At 59.7% G+C, this 18616-nt stretch overlaps 7 protein-coding genes across 7 annotated transcripts; 5 read left to right on the top strand and 2 right to left on the bottom strand.

Annotated features, from left to right (window-relative positions):
• Positions 1 to 418: 418 nt before the first annotated feature.
• Positions 419 to 1351, top strand: DCS_07669 (uncharacterized protein; the record flags this gene model as incomplete). Its single annotated transcript, XM_040804953.1, has 1 exon — positions 419 to 1351. One exon carries the CDS (start codon positions 419 to 421, stop codon positions 1349 to 1351), a length of 933 nt encoding a protein of 310 aa, XP_040655057.1.
• Positions 1352 to 2116: 765 nt separating this feature from the next.
• DCS_07670 (uncharacterized protein) lies at positions 2117 to 2497 on the top strand (the record flags this gene model as incomplete). Its single annotated transcript, XM_040804954.1, has 3 exons — positions 2117 to 2148; positions 2242 to 2356; positions 2426 to 2497. The coding sequence occupies 3 exons, from the start codon at positions 2117 to 2119 to the stop codon at positions 2495 to 2497; spliced, it is 219 nt and encodes a 72-aa protein (XP_040655058.1).
• Positions 2498 to 3186: 689 nt separating this feature from the next.
• Positions 3187 to 5863, top strand: DCS_07671 (Mak10 subunit, NatC N-terminal acetyltransferase; the record flags this gene model as incomplete). The annotated part of the gene is made up of 6 exons (XM_040804955.1): positions 3187 to 3217; positions 3282 to 3404; positions 3484 to 3752; positions 3807 to 4037; positions 4097 to 4558; positions 4619 to 5863. 6 exons carry the CDS (start codon positions 3187 to 3189, stop codon positions 5861 to 5863), a joined length of 2361 nt encoding a protein of 786 aa, XP_040655059.1.
• Positions 5864 to 6282: 419 nt separating this feature from the next.
• Positions 6283 to 7265, bottom strand: DCS_07672 (peroxisomal membrane protein PMP47B; the record flags this gene model as incomplete). Its single annotated transcript, XM_040804956.1, has 2 exons — positions 6283 to 6395; positions 6455 to 7265. The coding sequence occupies 2 exons, from the start codon at positions 7263 to 7265 to the stop codon at positions 6283 to 6285; spliced, it is 924 nt and encodes a 307-aa protein (XP_040655060.1).
• Positions 7266 to 9259: 1994 nt separating this feature from the next.
• DCS_07673 (uncharacterized protein) lies at positions 9260 to 14614 on the top strand (the record flags this gene model as incomplete). The annotated part of the gene is made up of 1 exon (XM_040804957.1): positions 9260 to 14614. One exon carries the CDS (start codon positions 9260 to 9262, stop codon positions 14612 to 14614), a length of 5355 nt encoding a protein of 1784 aa, XP_040655061.1.
• A 499-nt stretch (positions 14615 to 15113) lies between these two features.
• On the bottom strand, positions 15114 to 16562 carry DCS_07674 (26S proteasome non-ATPase regulatory subunit 11; the record flags this gene model as incomplete). The annotated part of the gene is made up of 3 exons (XM_040804958.1): positions 15114 to 16120; positions 16195 to 16277; positions 16381 to 16562. 3 exons carry the CDS (start codon positions 16560 to 16562, stop codon positions 15114 to 15116), a joined length of 1272 nt encoding a protein of 423 aa, XP_040655062.1.
• A 730-nt stretch (positions 16563 to 17292) lies between these two features.
• Positions 17293 to 18133, top strand: DCS_07675 (mitochondrial co-chaperone GrpE; the record flags this gene model as incomplete). The annotated part of the gene is made up of 2 exons (XM_040804959.1): positions 17293 to 17586; positions 17681 to 18133. The coding sequence occupies 2 exons, from the start codon at positions 17293 to 17295 to the stop codon at positions 18131 to 18133; spliced, it is 747 nt and encodes a 248-aa protein (XP_040655063.1).
• Between the last annotated feature and the right edge of the window lie 483 nt (positions 18134 to 18616).

Here is an 18616-nt window from a genome sequence, read left to right on the forward strand (position 1 = left end):
CGCCGCCGCCCGCCATCCTAGCCAATGGCGTGAGGGCGGCAGTGCTGCCGTTGGGTCGCATCCGTCCGCCATCCGGTTCGGCCGTCGGAGCCTGCGGGCGTGGCAACCATCACGAGCTCGTATATCTCGCGTTGTGAGCATCAACCTCGTCGTTTTGGAAATGTTGCAGATGGCTGATGAGTCTGCAAGTATAAGATTCCGTGTGCTGCGCCGTCCCTGCGCGCCCAGAGAGGCCTGCTGGTCTACATCGACATATACTACTGTCATCGAATATCAACCACTTTGGAGTGATCGACCTCTACTCAGCAACACCTCGGAACTCTCCCGTATGACTGGCTCGTGCCGGCGACTAGAATCCACGGCAGGCGTGGGTGCCGCCCATCACAATCGCCATCATCATCGCTGAACCTGCGACGCCATGACCGCGCAGGTCCACGCCGCAACGGAGGGCACGCTCCTCCGCCCTCGCCGCGAGCCGCTCTCTCCAGAGTACCGAGGCGACGACGGCGAGTACGTGGAACTAAACGACCTTTCATCCTCGACGACCACGTCGGTCGAATCCCTGCCCAGGTACGAAGCTGTCATCGGACTGAGTATCTCCTCGTCCGCGGCAGCCTCCCCTGCCGGTCCCTCGACCAATCTCCACGCGACGCACACGTTCCAGATCGAGACGCTCGGCCATCCCCTCATCGCCCTTCCATTTTCAACCACGCCCGTCCCCATCCTCATCTACCGAGTGCTCCCGACGGGAACCCTCGGTCCCCTGGCCTACCAATCGCTGCGACAGACTCGCCGCTCGGGGAACTCCGTACTCGTCAAGCCGGACGACCATCTCGCCGAGCAACCGCTCTGCAGCACATCATACCGCTTCGGACCGAAGCGTCCGCCCCATATGCAGCTGCTCGGCGAGGCCGCCTGCGACGAGGTCTTCGAGGTCCACGCCAAGGGCTGCCACACGCGCGCCCAGGGCATTCGCACACACCTGGGTACCTTTCGCTGGCGGTACGCGAGTCGCGCCGAGCGCAGGGCCGCCGGGGCGGACAGTCTCGTCGTCCTAGATCTCGTCACTTCGGTCGCCCTCGCCGGCGGCAAGTCGCGGGAGCGACGGCGGAGAATCGCCCAGCTCGTGCGTAACGACGAGTGGCGGACCAAGGGCACGCGCGGCTGCACCGCCGGCAACGGCGGCCGGTTGATGATGGACCTCGGCGATTGGGCCGCCGCGAAAAGCGAGCTTCTTCAGATGGAGGTCCTTGTCATTGCGAGCTGCATCGTCATGCTGAAGAAGGAGGTGGACAGGAGGAAGATGCAGCAAATGATCATCATGGCCGGCGGGGCCGGAGGAGGCCCCTAAGCTGAGGAAGGTCGGTCGCCTCGTATGTTCATGTGCTGGATTCGCTGCGGCCCATCTCTCTTCTCGACGTCAATAGCGAATGCCTTTCCGCAGTAAAAGTACTGCCGAATGCGATCCAGGTACATGGCATTAACGAAGGAGCCTGTGCCGCTCCGGAACTTGCTCGCCACCGTGGTAGATGTTTCCAATAGAAAAAAATCGACTCTAGGCAGCGCTTGAAAGGAGGACAGTCATGAACATGACCCAAGTAATCCATCGCAACGGGCCTTTGTATTTTTTGACCAAGATGACCAAGATGACCAACGTCGAGAGTCCTTCGTGGATCCGTTACTTTGCCGTTCCAAATGAAAAAACAAGGGTTGGCGATAAATCAAGGCCAAAGAACGACGTGCGGCGGGTGCCTTCGCAGACCGTTCATTCTTGTGCTTATGAGTTGCTGGCACCTTTGCCATGCATCAACAGCCGAGATCAATAGGAGGGGGGGGGATGCACAAAAATGCCAACGGTCACAGTTACTTGGACTGTACAAGTTGCAACAAAATCATATCGAGGGATCTAAAATTTAAATAAAATGATTCGACAATTGCCGTTGTCAGTTCCGTGTCCGTACGAAACGGGGAGGTGAGGTGAAGGTGTTCGTTTATGCTGAGTCACGTGACTCAATCATGCCTCAGGCCCTGATTCGTCCGAGTCGAGGTGCGATGAATTCTGGCAAAGGCTCAGCACCCCCATCACCAATCATCCAACAACCCCAAGTCCGCCAAAATGCCTGCTGCGTGGAAAGCCGCCGGTTTGACGTACGTCAATTGCCCTTGCTCGACTTTCTCGCCTCTCCGACATGTCCAATGCGCCGAATAGACGACCGAGAGCTAACGGGAGGCGCCAAACAGTTACAACCGCTACCTGGCCATCGCCGCCCGAGCTGTCCGCCGCAGCCTCAAGGAGGAGAGCCGAATCGCTGCCGAACGCCGTGGCGACATGGAACTTCGCTTCGCAAAGTGGCAGGTACGTGCCGGTTTCGAAGCCGCCCGTGACCGGAGAATTCGTCGAGACTGACGCTTAATACCGCAACAGAACGGCAAGCAGGGTGATGTCAAGGACCTCGCCTCCGCCAACGCGGCCGCCATGACCGAGAACGCCTCCTGATGGACGATGCCGAGCGGGGGGGGGATTCTAGATGGATGCCCATGGGGGTAACGACGGCGGAGGATGTGCATTCGGCGCCATGGGAGCGAGGAGCAAGGCCGCCGAACGGTAGATACCTCGGTCGCCATCGCGGGCCGCTGTACTATTCATGATTGCTGCAATGCAACAATCTACCCTATGCATGAGAAGCCCATAATCCTCGTGGTCTTGCTGTGAAGGCGAGACATTGCGCCGGGAGTACGGAGCGACCAGGTGGCCCATGTTGAAATCCTCGTGCACGCAGACAACGCCGACCACCGCTTGTGACATTCATTTCCAGCATCTTGGTCTGTAGCAACCCTCCCGCGTCGCTTGCAGGCACCGGTCATGTCTTTCATGCGTAATTTTTGTCGCAGACGGCCGCCTCCCCACGCACGGCAGCTCTTCCGATTTGGTGCTTCGTTCGAACAAAGGATGGTGGCAACGGCGCCGTGGGTCGTCGGAGGGGAGGCCCCAAAGACTTCGAGCAATACAGTGCTGCGCTGCAGGGAAGTACCCCTCGGCAGCACGCATCACGCTCCACAACCCCCCCTTCCACCCACCCATTCCGAGCTCAATCGCCAACCTCGAGGCCCGACTCATCTCTTGGCAGCCGTGACGCCGTTGCAAACGAGGCCGAATGTCAGAGCAGTAACTCCGCATCGGCAAAAATGGCCACCTACGGGGTCGGCGCGTCGGACGGTAAATATGCCATGCCCAATGAAGCAGCGGCCTCTCGTCCAGCAAATCACTGACTCGGTGGCAGAAATCGCCTGGATTTCCGAAGGCCAGGCTGCCGAACCGCGACCGCCGCCGCCGCCGCCCAACATCACGAGCCCAGGCATCGTTGCCGTGGATATCACCAGCAAGTTCGTAGAGGCGGCCGCGAGTAAGCCTCATCCCCTCCTCGACCTCCCTCTCCCTGCACGAGCACCTGATGGACAAGGCTGCCTGCTGACTCCCGCTAGCCCTGAGCCCCGGCGAGATCGTCAAGGATGGCATGTTCACGCTTTTCGAATCAGTCGCTGCTCTCGAGGTTGCTCCTCCCCCGCATTCTTCCCTCCCTCGTCCATGCTGCGTTGGGCCAATGCCGCTGACGCTGATGCAGATCATGGACCCCAAGATGGACAGCGGCTGCGTCGGGCCCGGTGATGAGTTTGAGGAGATGTACGACGTGTCGCAGCCACTCCTTCCCGAAGAAATTCTCGGCATCATCGATCAGCTTCTCTGCCACGAGGTCGGCTCGCGGGATCCCGATGGAACGGTGCCGCGGCGTACTGACCGTGCATAGATGTCCTGGCACCTAGGCTACCCCCTATCCCAGACCGTCTTCACGAGTGTCTACGTGGAAGCGCTCCTAATGCCGAGCCCGCACAGCACGAACGAGGCGACCTTTGTGAGGGAGCCGGACGGCGCTGCGACGGAGCAACCGATGCTGCTGGTGCTGAGGGCGTACTGTCTCGCCATGCTCAAGGCCTGCAACCACGTCAACGAGCGCATCAAGTCGGAGCATTATTATGAGGTGACTGCCGTGCCTGCGTCGGTGCCGGAGAGTTCCATTTTCATCTGACCGAGCCGTAGGAGGAGGATTTCGTCACAAACACGTACCACCGTACGCTGCTCGACAACCTGTCAACGAGCGACATACTCGCCGTCCTGGCAGAAGCCGAAGAGTTCCTAGCGTCCCGGCAGGAGTCCATCGATGGCCAGGTTGTAGACGCGCTTCTCCATCGCTTGCAGCTGAGACGCTTGTTCCTCGTCGCCGCCGAGTGTCCCGTCCATGTCAAGGACCCGGAAATGGCTCGAGAGCCTTGGACGCAAGCGTTGTCTGTCTTGCCAAAGATAAAATCGACCCATGCTCTCGCCAAAGCCAAGGACGAAGCATTCAGCGTCAAGCTGCAGAGAAAGCTCGCAAGCACCATGCCTCCCCGACCGATCGTGGAGCTCGGCTTCGACGACGCGTTCCGTCACCTGTCCCGCCTCTTCGAAGATGGCTCCGAAATCATTGGCGTTCTCCAGTACGCCGACTCCCAAAGCCTTCTGGTAAGCGAGCGACTCGGTCACGGCATGCACCGCCAAGACTGGCCGGCTGATGCGCCCTAGACCTTCGTGGCAACCTTTCAATCCAAGAAACCCCAACCTCTCGTCTACGTGAGGACGCTGCTGCAAACCTTTCTGTTCGACGCCATGGAGGTCCTGGGCTCGATGAGCATCCGCCAACTCCTCGACGACGACCTCAGCATCGTCACCCTTCCGGCGAGCCCGCTGTTGGACCGCGATAATGATGACGTCGAAGCGATGCAAGATCCGCGCTTCGCCATCGCCCAGCAGATGGAGCTGTTCCGGAAGAGAGCGGCGCAGCCGTTCTTGGACATATTCAGGACTGCGTGCCAGAACCGGTGTCGCGTGCGACGAACGCTGTGCCACGTCATTCGGGACTGGGACCAGCTTCAGGCGGAAGCGGAGGACGTGGACCAAATTCTGCAGGTCAAATCGAAGGAACAGCCTCTGCTGCGGCAGTCCGCCACCGGAGACGCCCCCGTTGAGACCTACGCACTGTCACTATCGTCGTGGGCGTACCTGTACAAGCTTCGACAGATGGAGTGGATCGTGCAGCTGGGCTTCGAGCTGCAGGTGTACCAGCCCGACGAGCTGGCCGGCATGTACTGGTACCTCAACCATCTCGCCAAATGCCGGCTGGAGCACTCGGAGCGCATCAAGGGCTTTGTCGTCCGCGACGTCGAGGAGGCACGGTTGCGGCGACAAAGGCCGAGTCCCGCGGCGGATGAGCAGCTGCAGCGGTCGCTTGCCTACGCGAGGTTGTCCCTTCTCGACGCCGCCGTGACGTGGGAGCTATCCGACGCCCTGTGCTGCCTCTACATCGTTCTCGGTCGCCTCGGCCTCTTGCAGTCACCGGCTCGACCGTTGAGCGAAGATCGGCTTCGGTACGACCTTCGCATGAAGCCCTTTGCTTCCATCAGCTTCCCCGAGTTGCCCTCCTTTGACCTCTTCTCCGCCGGCGTGACGCAGACGGAAACGACTTCGGAAGAGCTGCTGGAGTATGGCGAGAAGGCGGTGGCGGGCGCCAAGAAGGGGCTCGAGGCTCTCGGCCGTCTTTCGCCGACGGAGTCGTTTTCCCTCGGCTCGCACGATCGATGGTCAGCTTTGGTCAAGGGCGCTCTGAAGTCAAGCATCGCGACGGGCATCGCCATCTCCAGTTTACAGCGCGCGCTGCGCAGGCGTTCGGAAGGAGTTGGGCTCGAGGTTCGTGCCGAGGTGCCCGCTCCGGACAAGGCGTACCACGACTGGTGGATCGTCCCCAAGATATCACCAACACCGGCAGAGTGATTCTGCAAGCGCAAGATGCGCGTCCGGTGCAAAGGAATGCATCATCTCCAGGCCCTTCCCCGACGGCGGCGTGAGACGATGAGGGAATGATGGATTGATTCTACCCGAGACAGGCCTGCTGAAATGAACAGGCGTATTCTCCATCCGTGCCCGTACCCGTCCGTTCCCCGAAACCGACGTGTCGTCGCCGCTCAACCCATACCCATCCGTCGCTCCCTCCTCGCCACAATCCACGCGAAGAATGGCATCAAATAATCCCCCACAGCCGTGATGTCCGCCTTTCCCCTCCTCCGCCTCTGGCTTTTTTTCCCTGTCGACGAGTCGAAGTGTGTTGAGCCCCATCCGGAGTGAGCGGAGAGAGAATCGTCTTCTCCAGAATGGCTTCCCGTGCGGCATGGCTCGGAGCGTCAAACGAGCGTTTACGTGCGCTTGCGGATCTGGCGAAGCTTGACGGTCTGCTCGTAGAGCACATCCTTGAAGGCGAAAAGGAAAGCGGCCGTCAGGACACTTTGGGTGACCTTGGGGCCGATGCCTGCGAGATGGATGGGGTCAGCGAGCTTCGGGACAAGAGGCAGCGGCGGGTCTGGGTACCCTTGTACAGGCCGGCGTAGCCCTCCTCTCGGATGAGACGGCTCAGGGTCTGCGACATGCCCTCCTTCTTGGGCGAGTGGGAGGCGACATGCATCCGGCTCTTGACGGTGATGTAGGGGTAGGTGATGGAGGTGGCGAACAGCTTGCCGAGGGCGCCGAGGAAGAAGGCGATGGCGGGCGTGACCTTGCGCTTCTTCTCGACCCAGTTCTTCATCTGCTCGAAGAGGGTGTACTGCAGGATCGGGTTGATGACGAGGACGAGGGCGGGAAGGACGCCGGCGAAGAGGGCCTGGGGACCCTCGTTCTTGAGCAGGGCCATGAAGGTGGCCACGGTGGAGGGGGCCTTGGACTTGGCGGCGGAGGCGGACTCGAGGTCGGCGCGGGCCTCGGCGTCGGCGTGCTGCTTGCGGGTGGTGATGCGGGTGTTGACGACCCAGATGGGGTTCGTGATGATGACGGTGGCGGAGCCGGCGATGGCGCCGGCGATCATGGACTGGACGGTCGAGAGCTTCTTGCTGGCGCGGGCCCTTTCGAAAAAGGCGCGAGTCCACTCGTACCAGTAGTAGTAGACAAAGTTGGTGACGCTGATGCCGAAGAGGGCCGAGTTGATGCCGGCGTAGAGGCCGGCGACGCCTTCGCGGGCGACGATGTGCCGGACGGCCTCGACGAACTTGGCGTCCGTCTTCCTCGACTCGACCTGGGCGCGGGTCGAGAGGGTGATGAGCGGGTAGGTGAGCGCCATGGAGAGAATGCCGCCGCCGGCGCCGGCGAGGGCGTGGGCGACGTTGTCGTTGGTGGGGGGAGAGGCCATGACGTCGGAGATGAAGCTATTCGCGAGCGCCGGTCAGGACGGACGGGACGTGCGAGGGACGGAGCGAAGGGGCGACGAGCGAAAGGGCGACGGTCGGTGAAAGATGGACTAGGCAGCAGGGTTGGCATCCGGTAATGGGCGAGGTGCGAACGCCGCGAGGAGGGAAGCTGGATGGAGATTCACGGCAAGCAGTTGGATGGCTCATGAATGATGAAGGGATCGCCGGTATCTTTCGCGGTAGGTACCGACTTGTACACAGTAATCGCATATGGGTAGATGTGCTCTGTACACTTGATACCTACAGGTACGAGACAAGTACAAGTACGGAGTACACCTGGCTAGCAACTGCACAAGTACCTTTACAGTATACTCGTTCAGTATGGAGGTAGTAGCGAGTACTTACAACTACACCTACAAGGCTACAACACAACGAGGCTTCTCCCTTCCAGCGCTGCGTCGCCCAGCCGAGGTCCCTGATGGCGCGGAACCGGACGCCGAGTTGGTACCCACTTTTGTGTCCTGAAGGATGACTGAAATGCCGAAAACTACTGATTGTGCAGGCAGTAGATCGGGGGACGGACGGGAGATTAGTGGTTGCACAGGGCTCCAGGATTCCCCTCCAGTGCTCCCGAAGGGCCCCGGCGACGTGCATGTGACGGAAGCGGCAAGCTTTGATGTGCCGCGAAAAATCAGCTTACCCTATATAGATTCAAGAGAGAAGAATACAGGAGAGAAGAATACAAGAGAGAAGAATACAGGAGAGAAGAATACAAGAGAGAAGAATACAAGAGAGAAGAATACAAGAGAGAAGAATACAAGAGAGAAGAATACAAGAAAGAAGAATACAAGAGAGAAGAATACAAGAGAGAAGAATACAAGAGAGAAGAATACAAGAGAGAAGAATACAAGAGAGAAGAATACATGTGCTCCGTACTTATACTTGTACAACCTACTTACTTATATACAAGAATACCGTACAAGTACGGAGTAGTGTGTACACTCAAGTGTACTGTAGGTGTAAGGTGTACACCTACTTCCACTGACTTGAATACTTGTAAGTGCAGGACTGACGGTACTCTGACTTGTACGGAGTACAGTACTTACTGTACATGTGCAAGTACTTCTATTTGTCCTTAAGTACGGAGTACGGAGTATAGGGTATTAATATAAATACATGTGCTCCGTACACGTGCTTGTATCGAATACCTACCCCAGAAAAGTGGAACCAACCGTCGCGCGACCAGTCTTGGGACAATCTCCAACAAAAGAAGACGTTCTGCGAATACCAACTTGATAAGTACCTGTACACCTACAGTAAGTACAAGTATACTTATGCACAAGTACTTCCTTACTTATTACATACTTACAGTATTACAAGTTAATACAACGTACTTACTGTACGGAGTACAGTATACAGCATGTACTTATGGAGTACTTACGGAGCACGGAGTACGGAGTACAACTAAGTAAGTGCTTAAGTAAGTACTTAATTACAGTACAGTGCATCTCCTGGGGCTCAAGTGACAAGAATGAAGTACTCACTAACTACTCCGTCCTCCGTACGGAGTACTCCGTACTAGAGGCCCTCAACAACTATACGCGCTAGTCCCAATAGAGGTACAAAGTAAACAGAGCTGAAACACCTTTTTTTGACCAACCCACGACCCCAGTGCTGCAGATCAACAGCCTCGTCAGATTCATCACAAGTCGCGAACCACACGGCGCGCGTGCAAACCACTTGCCGTCGCCGTACGAATACGACCGCCTACCGATACACCCGCATGCAGCGTACATACCCGTACACGCCACCTCTCGTCCCTCGAGGGGCACCATCAAGAGACGGCCACGACAGCTCGAACCGTCCGGTCCCCTCCTCACGCCCCTCCCCCACCCCCCTTCGGTGCATTCCATGCCTGGAAAAACACACGCCATCGGAAACGGCTCGAGCAGACACCAGCAGAGTAAAGCGATCGCTCGCAAAGTGACCTCGACGAATGTCACGCCGCCGCGCCGCAGGCTCCGAAAGTGGCTCTGGCTCTTTCAACCTGCGCTGGCATAGCGTTGTCAACCCGGGAACGCCAAGCGCAGACATCATGTCGTCGCCCGATCCGCTCAACGATGAGACCCTCGCCGCCGGACTCGTCCTTCCACCATCGTCGCCCCGCCGTGTCACCCGAAGCATCACCCGCAGCACCCACTCTCGACGCTTCCTCTCCCGCAGCCGCTCGCCGCGGAAGCAGACGTTTGAGCTGCAGGTTGGGGACACCAGGTCACCCCAGAAGCTTCTCGTCACCGTCGAGACGGACGACGGCTTGCCGCCGTTGAGCAACCCTAGAAGGAAGCTGTTTCAGTCCCCGGCGCCTCCATCTGCGACGAGACGCCGAGGCCGAGCCGTCACGACGACGGTCCCGCTGCGCGACACCATAGAAGAAGTGTCGGACGATCCGTCGGCGACACCGCGACGCAGGGGTCGACCCCGCAAGAACAACGGGACGCCCATGCCCAGCGCGGCCAAGAAGAGAACTGGCACGCCGCTGAAGCAGAGGACGCCGCGGCGCGCCAAAACCACCGACCGTGACCCCGAACATGCGCCGTCCGAGCCGAGCGTTGGACCTACCCTGCCATCCGACGAACGCGCCACCCCGATCAAGAGTCGCATGCCCGAATTGTCGAGCGAGGCCGGATCCGAATCAGCGACCCGACGGAACCGAAGAAGAAGTCGGGCCGTCGACCTTGCCGAGCCGGCGGCGGCGAACCCAACCCTGCCGCGACTCCAGCCTAGCCCGCGCTCCGTTGCGCACAGCGACGATGAGATGGAACTTATTGGGGGACCCTGGCAAGAGAACGCACAGCCAGATGACGAGCTTGCTTCGGACCTCCCGCTGCCCGCCATGCCGAACGATGCAACGCCCAAAGCCCCGCCTCCGCGCCGGCAGCTCAGGTCGGCATCTTTGCGACGAGAATCGAGCCCCGTCGCGCCGGCCACCGAGCCTCAACCGCCCTCCCCAGACCGTTACCCAGCCTTCCCGCCTTCCCCCTCTACGTCGCACCGGGATTCCACACCGCCGCGCTCGGGGACGGCCGACGTGCACTCGGACCCGGGGGAAGCGCCGTCCGGCCATTACCTGGAACTCGCTGCGCCGAGTGACAGGTCCTCCGTCGACGAACCGACACCCCGCAACAACGATACCATCGCACAGGGGGAGGAATTTAGCATGATTTTCATGGACTCGATCCCCTCCTTGCAAGGCTACTTCAACAGTTCCATACCCCCCGCCGCTCATGACGCGCGACGGGAACTGGGAAAAGAGACGGGTCTGATTGCGAATGGCGACCTTGAACCTCGGACAGGTCGATCCTCGTCGAGAGAGGGCGACGCGCTGTCTTTGCCTCATGCGCCACCAAAGTCACCGCAGAAAGAAGATGCCCTGCTCGAACGACAGCAGCCGGATGATGCGCCGGTGGATGCGGAAGTGGAACAACAACCTCTCGAGGCAAATGAGCATGAAGCTGCTCGGGATGAACTGGCGTCAGACATGCACCCATTGACTCGGCCCGTCGCTGCCATATCACCCCGTCGAGACATGAGCCCGAGGAGGGCGCGAAGCCCGCGCAAGGCGATTGCTTCCTCCCCCCTTAGACACCGGGTCCTCAAGTTCACCGCACACCGGGCCGAAGACGCAGCTGCTGTTTCCCCGGAAAGGAAGGCGGAGGATCGAACACCACGAGTGCTTGGAGACTCTGGCCGCCCCGAGGGGGAGGCGCTCAACGGGTACGATGACTCCTTTTCGGAAATTCCAGACGAGTATCTCGCAGCTGCAGTAACGCCCACCATGACGAGAGTTGGGGGCCGACTCGATCATGAACCGTCCAACCCACACCAAGGTTCATTTTCCCCAATCCCAAGAAATAGCCCAGCAACAATGGCGCCGGAGCGGCCACAAAGGCAGATTGAGAAGGAACAGATGCCTGGACCGGATTCTTGGCACAAAACATTTGCTCATTCTACCAAGGACGGGATTGACGCTCATTGGGACGCTCTCCAAGATATCCAGAAAACTTCCTTTGCAACACCAAACGCCGCAAGGACGCCGAATCAAGCCGCCGACCGGAAATCCGGGCAGGACGATGTGCGCGGGGACACGGGTCGCCTGACTGACGAGGTTCTCAACCTGTACGAAGACTCGTTTTCTGAGATCCCTGAGCAGATCCTCGCCGCGGCTGCCCCGGGTGAGCGAGAAGAGGTGGACAGAATAGGGGACGATGAGCTGCGCCATGATGCCCCTCGAGTGCAGGAGGGAGTACGCCACCAGCGAGAGATTCTCCTCCACCAACAGCAGGGCAAGTCCCAGCATGACGAGCCCCGGCATGACGGGTCCCAGCATGAAGAGTCCCAGCATGACGAGGCGTTATCGGGGGGGCACAGCGAGCGCGGGCATGACCAGCAACGGGTGGAAGTGGACAGTCCCTCGGGCCAGCAGAACAGGCAACTTCAGCACCATCAGGACACCAATGATCTTGCCGAGTTGGAGGAACCGCCGGTTCCTTCTGATGCACATTCAGCCGTGCTCTCGGACACGGGACGTATGCCAACGCCAAATAATGCGCGTTCAAAAGCTGGAACTGAGGGTCCGGGGGATGAATGGCAAAGCTTACACCGAGTCTCTCCCAAACTGGCCTCTCCAGGAAGTCGAGTTGCAATGGACGAGGGCACCAAACCACCGCCCGAGCTGGATGAGCCGGAACAGGACGGCGAAGGGTCCGACGCCCACCCCGAGTTGAGCGAGTCGCTGGGAATAGCAAAGGCTTCAACTCATTTCGTTGACCAAACCCCGGCGGACCAGAATTCGTCTCCTCTCCCGGAATCGCCCTCCCTGCAGCAAGATGGCTTGCAGGACAAGACCGTTCGGCCAGTTTTTTCTGCCATCCTGAGGGCCGGACGAATGCTTCAGAGTATCACTTCAGATCCGCCATCGCCCGAAGGTCGTGAGAAACACCTAGGCAGTCCCTTCAGGAGCTCTGGCAGCAAGGAATCTTGGAATGGGTCCAGGGATAGCCAGAACAGCCGGCGTAGGAGCAGGAGCCCCCAGCGACCGATGGCCTTTGCGGAACCGGCGACAGCCAGCGACAGGCCTGCGAGCAGGGAGCGAGTTGACGACGCCCCTCAAAGCATGGGCGAGGGTGCCTTTGCACGTGCGACCAGGATTGGCGCCGTCGACCGAGCATCCGAGGACAAGTCGCCATCTAGGGGTTCGGCAGCTAGCTCTATGCATATCACGCCCCCAAGCGACGGGGCGCTGAGCTGGGTTGTTGAGGAGGGACCGATCAGCCCCCGACTGCGAGGGGACAGTTCGCTTCAGCAAGCATATCGTCACTCCGTTGCGAAGTATGCCGCGTCTCCTGGCCTCGTCAATGATGTGGTTGGCGAAGCGACTAGGACAAACCAGGAGAGCGAGGCCGGTTCGGACGACGGGACGGACATTTGGGAGTTGGAAGCGCGAAGGGAGACGCCCAAGCAAATCGCGTCGAAGCAGGAATCGTCGATGCTGGGTGGGACGGTGAGTCGAGACGACTTGTCGCGAATGGCCGCTGGGGGGGAAGGAGATGATTTTGGTGACGACCAAGAGATGCCGCAACAGGAAATGCCGCAGCAGGGGATGCCGCAACAGGAGGTGCCGCAGCAGGAGATGCTGCAACAGGAGATGCCACAGCAAGAGGCGGCACAGCAAGATCCGAAACGAACGGCCCATCGGCAGGAACCCTTTGGAACTCGGGTCCGCCGTGGCGGGCGACCGCTCCCTGGGAACAGGAAAACCATACCGGAGCCAGCGGGCTCGACAAAGGATGTCGCCGTGGCCAAGGAGCACCCCTCGACAGGCGACGAGGGGCATGGGGATGGGGACGCTCTCGCATTGCCGCAAGCCAGCGATGCGGACGAGTTCTCGATACTGGCCCGCTATCAACAGAGCGAAGAAGTGGACAAGAAACTGGAATCAGCCTCGAAGCGCTTCGAGCTGACGAGCTTCTTCTCTTCCCCAGCCATCATCCCTGCCATGATGGCCAACAAGCCTCCGCCAGCAAACACGAGAGTGACGGCCAAGACGAGCCGGCCAGGCCAACAGTCGCCTATTCAGGCGGCTTCCTCCTTCATGCCCACGCGCTCCATGTTCCCACAAGGGCCGCCGAAGGATATTCTTCCGGAAGCAAACACCAGCCGCGAGCTGTTCCCATCCGCTCGCTCCGGCCCCGACCCGGCAGAGAAGGGGTTGGCGACACCCCTTTTTTCGAATCCTCGACGCCGGTCGACTTCTCCCATGGAGGAGAGCATTGTTACATCGGTGGATGTGATGAGGAAGACCTTTACGCCGCGGCCGCGGCCCCCAAGCCCGTCCTTCTTCCGGGCATCGACGCAGCATGCCGTCACGGAAACACCGCCGCGGATGCAGCTTTCCCATGCCGACATTCATCGGTGGCAGCAAGAGACGTCCAACGCGAGCGACGAGTCGCCTGCCCCTGGCCGTCTGCTTCGACCGTTGCCGCCCAAGAACGCATCGCCGACGAAATCAAGCCTGCGCTCGCCGCTGAAGCCCCGCACGCCCGGGCGAGTCGTCGAGTTTACGAGCAGCGTTCTGTCGCCGGCGGAACAAGCCAGGGCGCGGCAGGAGCTCCGCCTGTCCAATTCATTGATCTCGGAGCAGTCGCCATCGCCATCACCAGCCATGCCCGCCCAGTCAGCAGTTTCCTTTTCCGTCCCGTACGACGACGGTGAGGACGACGACGAAGAGGAGGAGGAAGAGGAAGAGCAGGAAGAGGAGCAGCCGGAAGACGAAGAGCAGGAAGAGGAAGAGCAGGAAGAGGAAGGGCAGGAAGCGGAGAGTAGTAGTACGGACCCGGACCCGGGTAGCGGCAGCACCAGCGCCAGCACAGCCAGCGGCGACAACGACGCAGAAAGGACCAAGTCCGCAGGCACCGGTCCTCTCTCGATGCAAAGGAGTGCCCCTGGACCCCAGAAGCGGTTCCAAACCAACTTGATGGACCACCACCACCTCTCCCGAACCCGTTGGTCGCGGGACCACTGGCTTCTCCTGAGCGCCTGTCTCCGGCGGCGGCGCAAGGGGCGTTTCGAAGCAGGCCCCAACAGCTTGCTGAGGAGGTACCTCGGCCGAATGGTCAAGAGTCGAGGCCAGGAAGTTCGGCTCGAGCCGTGGCACATCGAATGCATGGAGGCCTTTGTCAGCGAGATGGGCGGCTGGAACGAAGCAGAGCTCGCCAAGAGATTCGTTGCCCTCTTGCTGGGTGAGAGGAGGAGGGCACGGCTTCGGGCCCAGTCTGAGGTTATGTTTACCTGACAACGGCGACGACGACGACGACGACGAAAACTATGACGACCATCGACTGCATATTTTGGAATCGACTTTGCGCTGAGCGTTCATTGTCTGGGAAGCACCGGCGTTTTTACGGTTGCATGTGTGTGTGTGTGTGGCTATAGGCCGGATGACAGGATTGAATACCCCCTACCCATTTGTTTGCGTGCGTGCAAGGGGTTTTGTTTGTTTCATTGGCTTTAGAGATACCACCATTCGCATGCAGGGATACCTACAGTAGTTGTCTATTTCTTGAACAAGTGTATTGAACGGAGCACGCAAAAGGTGCGCATCAGCGGTTGCTATTCATGTTCACACTGCATGCGTGACATTACGAGACGGCTCTGGCTGGCATCGTCGTCTCAGACGACATTTTTTACGTGACAGGCCACAGGCTACAATACAAGGCAGACACGGACTTTCTCTCTCCGGGTCACCGATTCCACTTCCTCCTCCCGCCCCCGTCCCGTTACCCCGTCACGGCCTACTCCAGCATGGAGGCCTGGTTCGTGTAGAGGACGTCGACGACGCCGCTCAGCTTCTCGATGGTGGCGAGGGCGGCGTCGTAAGACTCGTCGCGGTGGGTCTCGTCGTAGATGATGAGGCAGCCGGCGCCCTGGTCGAGGACGCCGATGATGACCTTGTCGAGTATCATCTGGGAGAGCTTGCGCTCGACCTGCTGGGTGTCGAGGCCGACCATCTTGGCGATGTGGTCCATCTCGACGCGGGAGAAGGGCTCAATGACCTTGATGAGGTTCTGCTCAAGCATGGCATCGTAGAGCCGGCGGAGGTGGTTGCGGATGAAGGCGTCGCTGCCGAGCTCGTACCGGTACGACGAGAGGGCGCGCTCGTACTCCTCGAGGGACCGGTTCGCGTGGGCGCGGGCGATGGCCTTCATGGCCTCGAGGTTCTTGCCGGCGTACTTGAGGGCTGGCTTGGAGGCCATGAGCTGGTTGACGTCGTCGACGAGGTTGAGCATGATCTTGCAGAGCAGCATGTACTGGAGGGCGGCCTGGGCCCTTGAAGTCTCGTCGAGGCTGCCGTAGCCGTCGAGGGCCTCGATGAAGTAGGAAAAGGCCGTGTTGAAGTCCTTGTCCTCGGCGTGGAGCATGCCGCTCTGCATGTCGAGGTTGGCCTGCAGCAGGGGCGGCGTGTAGACGCTGGCGGCCGAGGTGCGGGCCGTGGTGAGGGCGGCGCGGGCCTTGGGGATGTTGCCGAGGGAGTGGTAGACGCGGGACTCGAGGAGCTGGACCTCGACGAGACGAAGCTTGTCGTCGAGCCGCTTGAGCTCGCGCAAGAGACCGTTGATGAGGGTGAGGGCGTCGTAGAAGGATTGCTTGGCCATATGGAGGGCGACGAGGCGGACCTCGAGGTCCTGGCGCTGGAAGGCACGCCGCTCGGCCGTGGCCCACTCGATGCAGTCCTTTGTGATGAGAACTTCGACGTCGGTGCTGTCGGGGATGCCCTTGAAAAGGTCGAGAAGCTGCCGCACTGTCCGGCCTGTCAGCCCATCCTCACGAACGAAGGCGCCGCGAGCACGAAGCTCCGAGGACCCCGGGGCGCACCTAGCTTGGACGATTTCGCCTTGGCAAAGGACGAGAAGACGGTGCGACTCTCGCGAACGAGGTCGACCAACTCTTGCGTCTTCCTACAACGCGTAGCACCATCGTCAGTCATCGGCAGCCGTCGGAGAGAAGGGGGCGTCATAGATCAATGACGACGGGGGGGCCCAAGGGAAGGGGGGAACCGACTTCTCATCCCGGTAGAGCTCGCCTAGGCTCACCAGCGCCGACTCGTACTCTCGGGTCGCGGCGTCGGAAGTAGCCTGGGGCGCCTTGGAGGTGATGTCCTTGTAGATGGCCTCTGCTTTTCTCGGATCCATCTTGGCCAGCTTCTGGGCTTCCAGAAGCCGGCTCGAGTCGGCGGCCGCCATGGTGACTGTGTGGCGTGTGGTGCGGTGCGGATTGGCGTGAGGAGAGGCCGGCGCCGCTTCGACAGACGGGTGGGAGGTAGGTATGCTTCAAGGGCAGAAGGAGGCGGCGTTGACGATGATGTTGGAGGGTCGCGTTTGGAGCGTCGTGGTTTGTGGTTTGAGGTGAATCCGATCTGCCACCATGTTCGCTCCCCTGCCTGTCCAAACTCACTGTCGTAGGCACCTGAGGAACAGTCGTAAGTACAGCTACATAGTGCCACTGTAGGGGGGTGTACTGTAAGTACATAAACACCTATTTGCTGTACTGCAGGTACCAAGCTCTAGGTAGAAGCCACACATCGTGTCAAGCCACAACGGGTAGGGACCCTGAACTCGGCGTAGCCAGCTTATTCGCGGGCCGGAGTTGATCCGCCACCATCAACCTGTATAGTAAGTACTTACTTGCTTACTGTACTTGCATGTGTACAGTACTTGTGTTAGTACTAGTACTTCGTACTAAATACTCATAAATGCCGTGTACATGTAAGTACTGTACTTCACACTTGTACTCCCCGGCCCGAACGCCCCGGCCTCGGGTCAAAAAATCCATGCGCAACGATAGCTTCGACTGTATCCATCGCCCCAAAATCATCCCAGCGTGTGACCTGTTCGAGCGAATTTGCCCTGCATCCTTTCCTTCCACATCCCTTTCCGCGTCCCTCTCCATCCATATCCTTCTTCGCGCTTCGCAATGCTTCGACAGGCCCTCTCCGCTTCGTCCAGAGCGCTTCGCTCCGGACCCAGACAAGCAATCGTCAGCAGGCCCTTGGCCATTCCACGACGGCAATGCCAAACGGCCATCCCATGGAGGCCAACGCCGTGCGAGGCCGTTAGGTGGTACAGCGAGGCCAAGGAGGCTCCAGCTGAGCCTGCCAAGAACGGAAAGGACGGCAAGGAAACCTCCGGCGGGAACGGCGAGACGGACGCTTTGGCCGAGCTCAAGAAAGCTCTCGAGGCAAAGGACAACGAAGCAAAGGAGTGGAAGGTTCGTCACGCAGCACGGCTTTGAAAGCAAAATGCCACGGAAAAGGTCGCCGTCAGAGACCTCGCTGACTTCAGGGTCTCCCCCACGTCAACAGGACAAGTGCCTCCGCACCGTAGCCGACTTCCGCAACCTTCAGGACCGCACCCAGCGCGAGGTCAAGACGGCGCGCGACTTTGCCATCCAAAAGTTCGCCAAGGACCTTGTCGACAGCGTCGACAACCTCGACCGCGCCCTCACCACCGTCCCCGCCGACCGGCTCACCGCCTCGGCCGACCAACCGTCGTCGGCCCACCTCCAGGACCTCGTCAACCTGTACGAAGGCATCAAGATGACGGAGAACATCCTCGTCCAGACGCTGGCGAAGCATGGCCTCGAGCGCCTGGACCCCCACGGCGACAAGTTCAACCCCAACGAGCACGAGGCCACCTTTATGGCGCCCCAGCCCGAGAAGGAGAACAACACCGTCTTCCACGTCCAGCAGAAGGGCTTCAAGCTCAACGGCCGTGTCCTGCGCGCCGCCAAGGTCGGTGTCGTCAAGAACAGCTAGATTCCGAACATGAGCACACGCATTCACGCAGCAACGCGTCCGCGTGTGTATAGTGCGGCGACGCGCGTGTACTACTACTCCTCCTACTGCTCGAGCTGCCGCTGCGACAAAGGAGCTTGCGCAATGGCAAGGGAACTCGGGACTGGCGTTTTGTTGGATACGATGTATAATGCTCCCCTCATGATGGCGAACAAGTGACCGGCTGCATGGCGAAGAAAAGAAAAGAAGTCATTGGACCCGAGAGTTGGTGAAAATACTGTACATATCAATGGCCGGGCCGGCTCCTCCGACATAGAGGTGGCGTTCATGTTCTCAATTCACCACAGCCTGCAGACACATATACCTGATTCTATCCTCGAAATTTACCTTGCTCCCCTCGAGTTCTCCTCCCACCGACTTCGTCTCTCTCACACTCTCGCGAGCATGGACCGCCGTGCCACATCACATCATGCTTACCAACCCTTTCCATCTCCAAGCTGATGT

This window comes from Drechmeria coniospora, chromosome 03, assembly GCF_001625195.1.
Source record: "Drechmeria coniospora strain ARSEF 6962 chromosome 03, whole genome shotgun sequence".
Classification (NCBI taxonomy): Eukaryota; Fungi; Ascomycota; class Sordariomycetes; order Hypocreales; family Ophiocordycipitaceae; genus Drechmeria; species Drechmeria coniospora.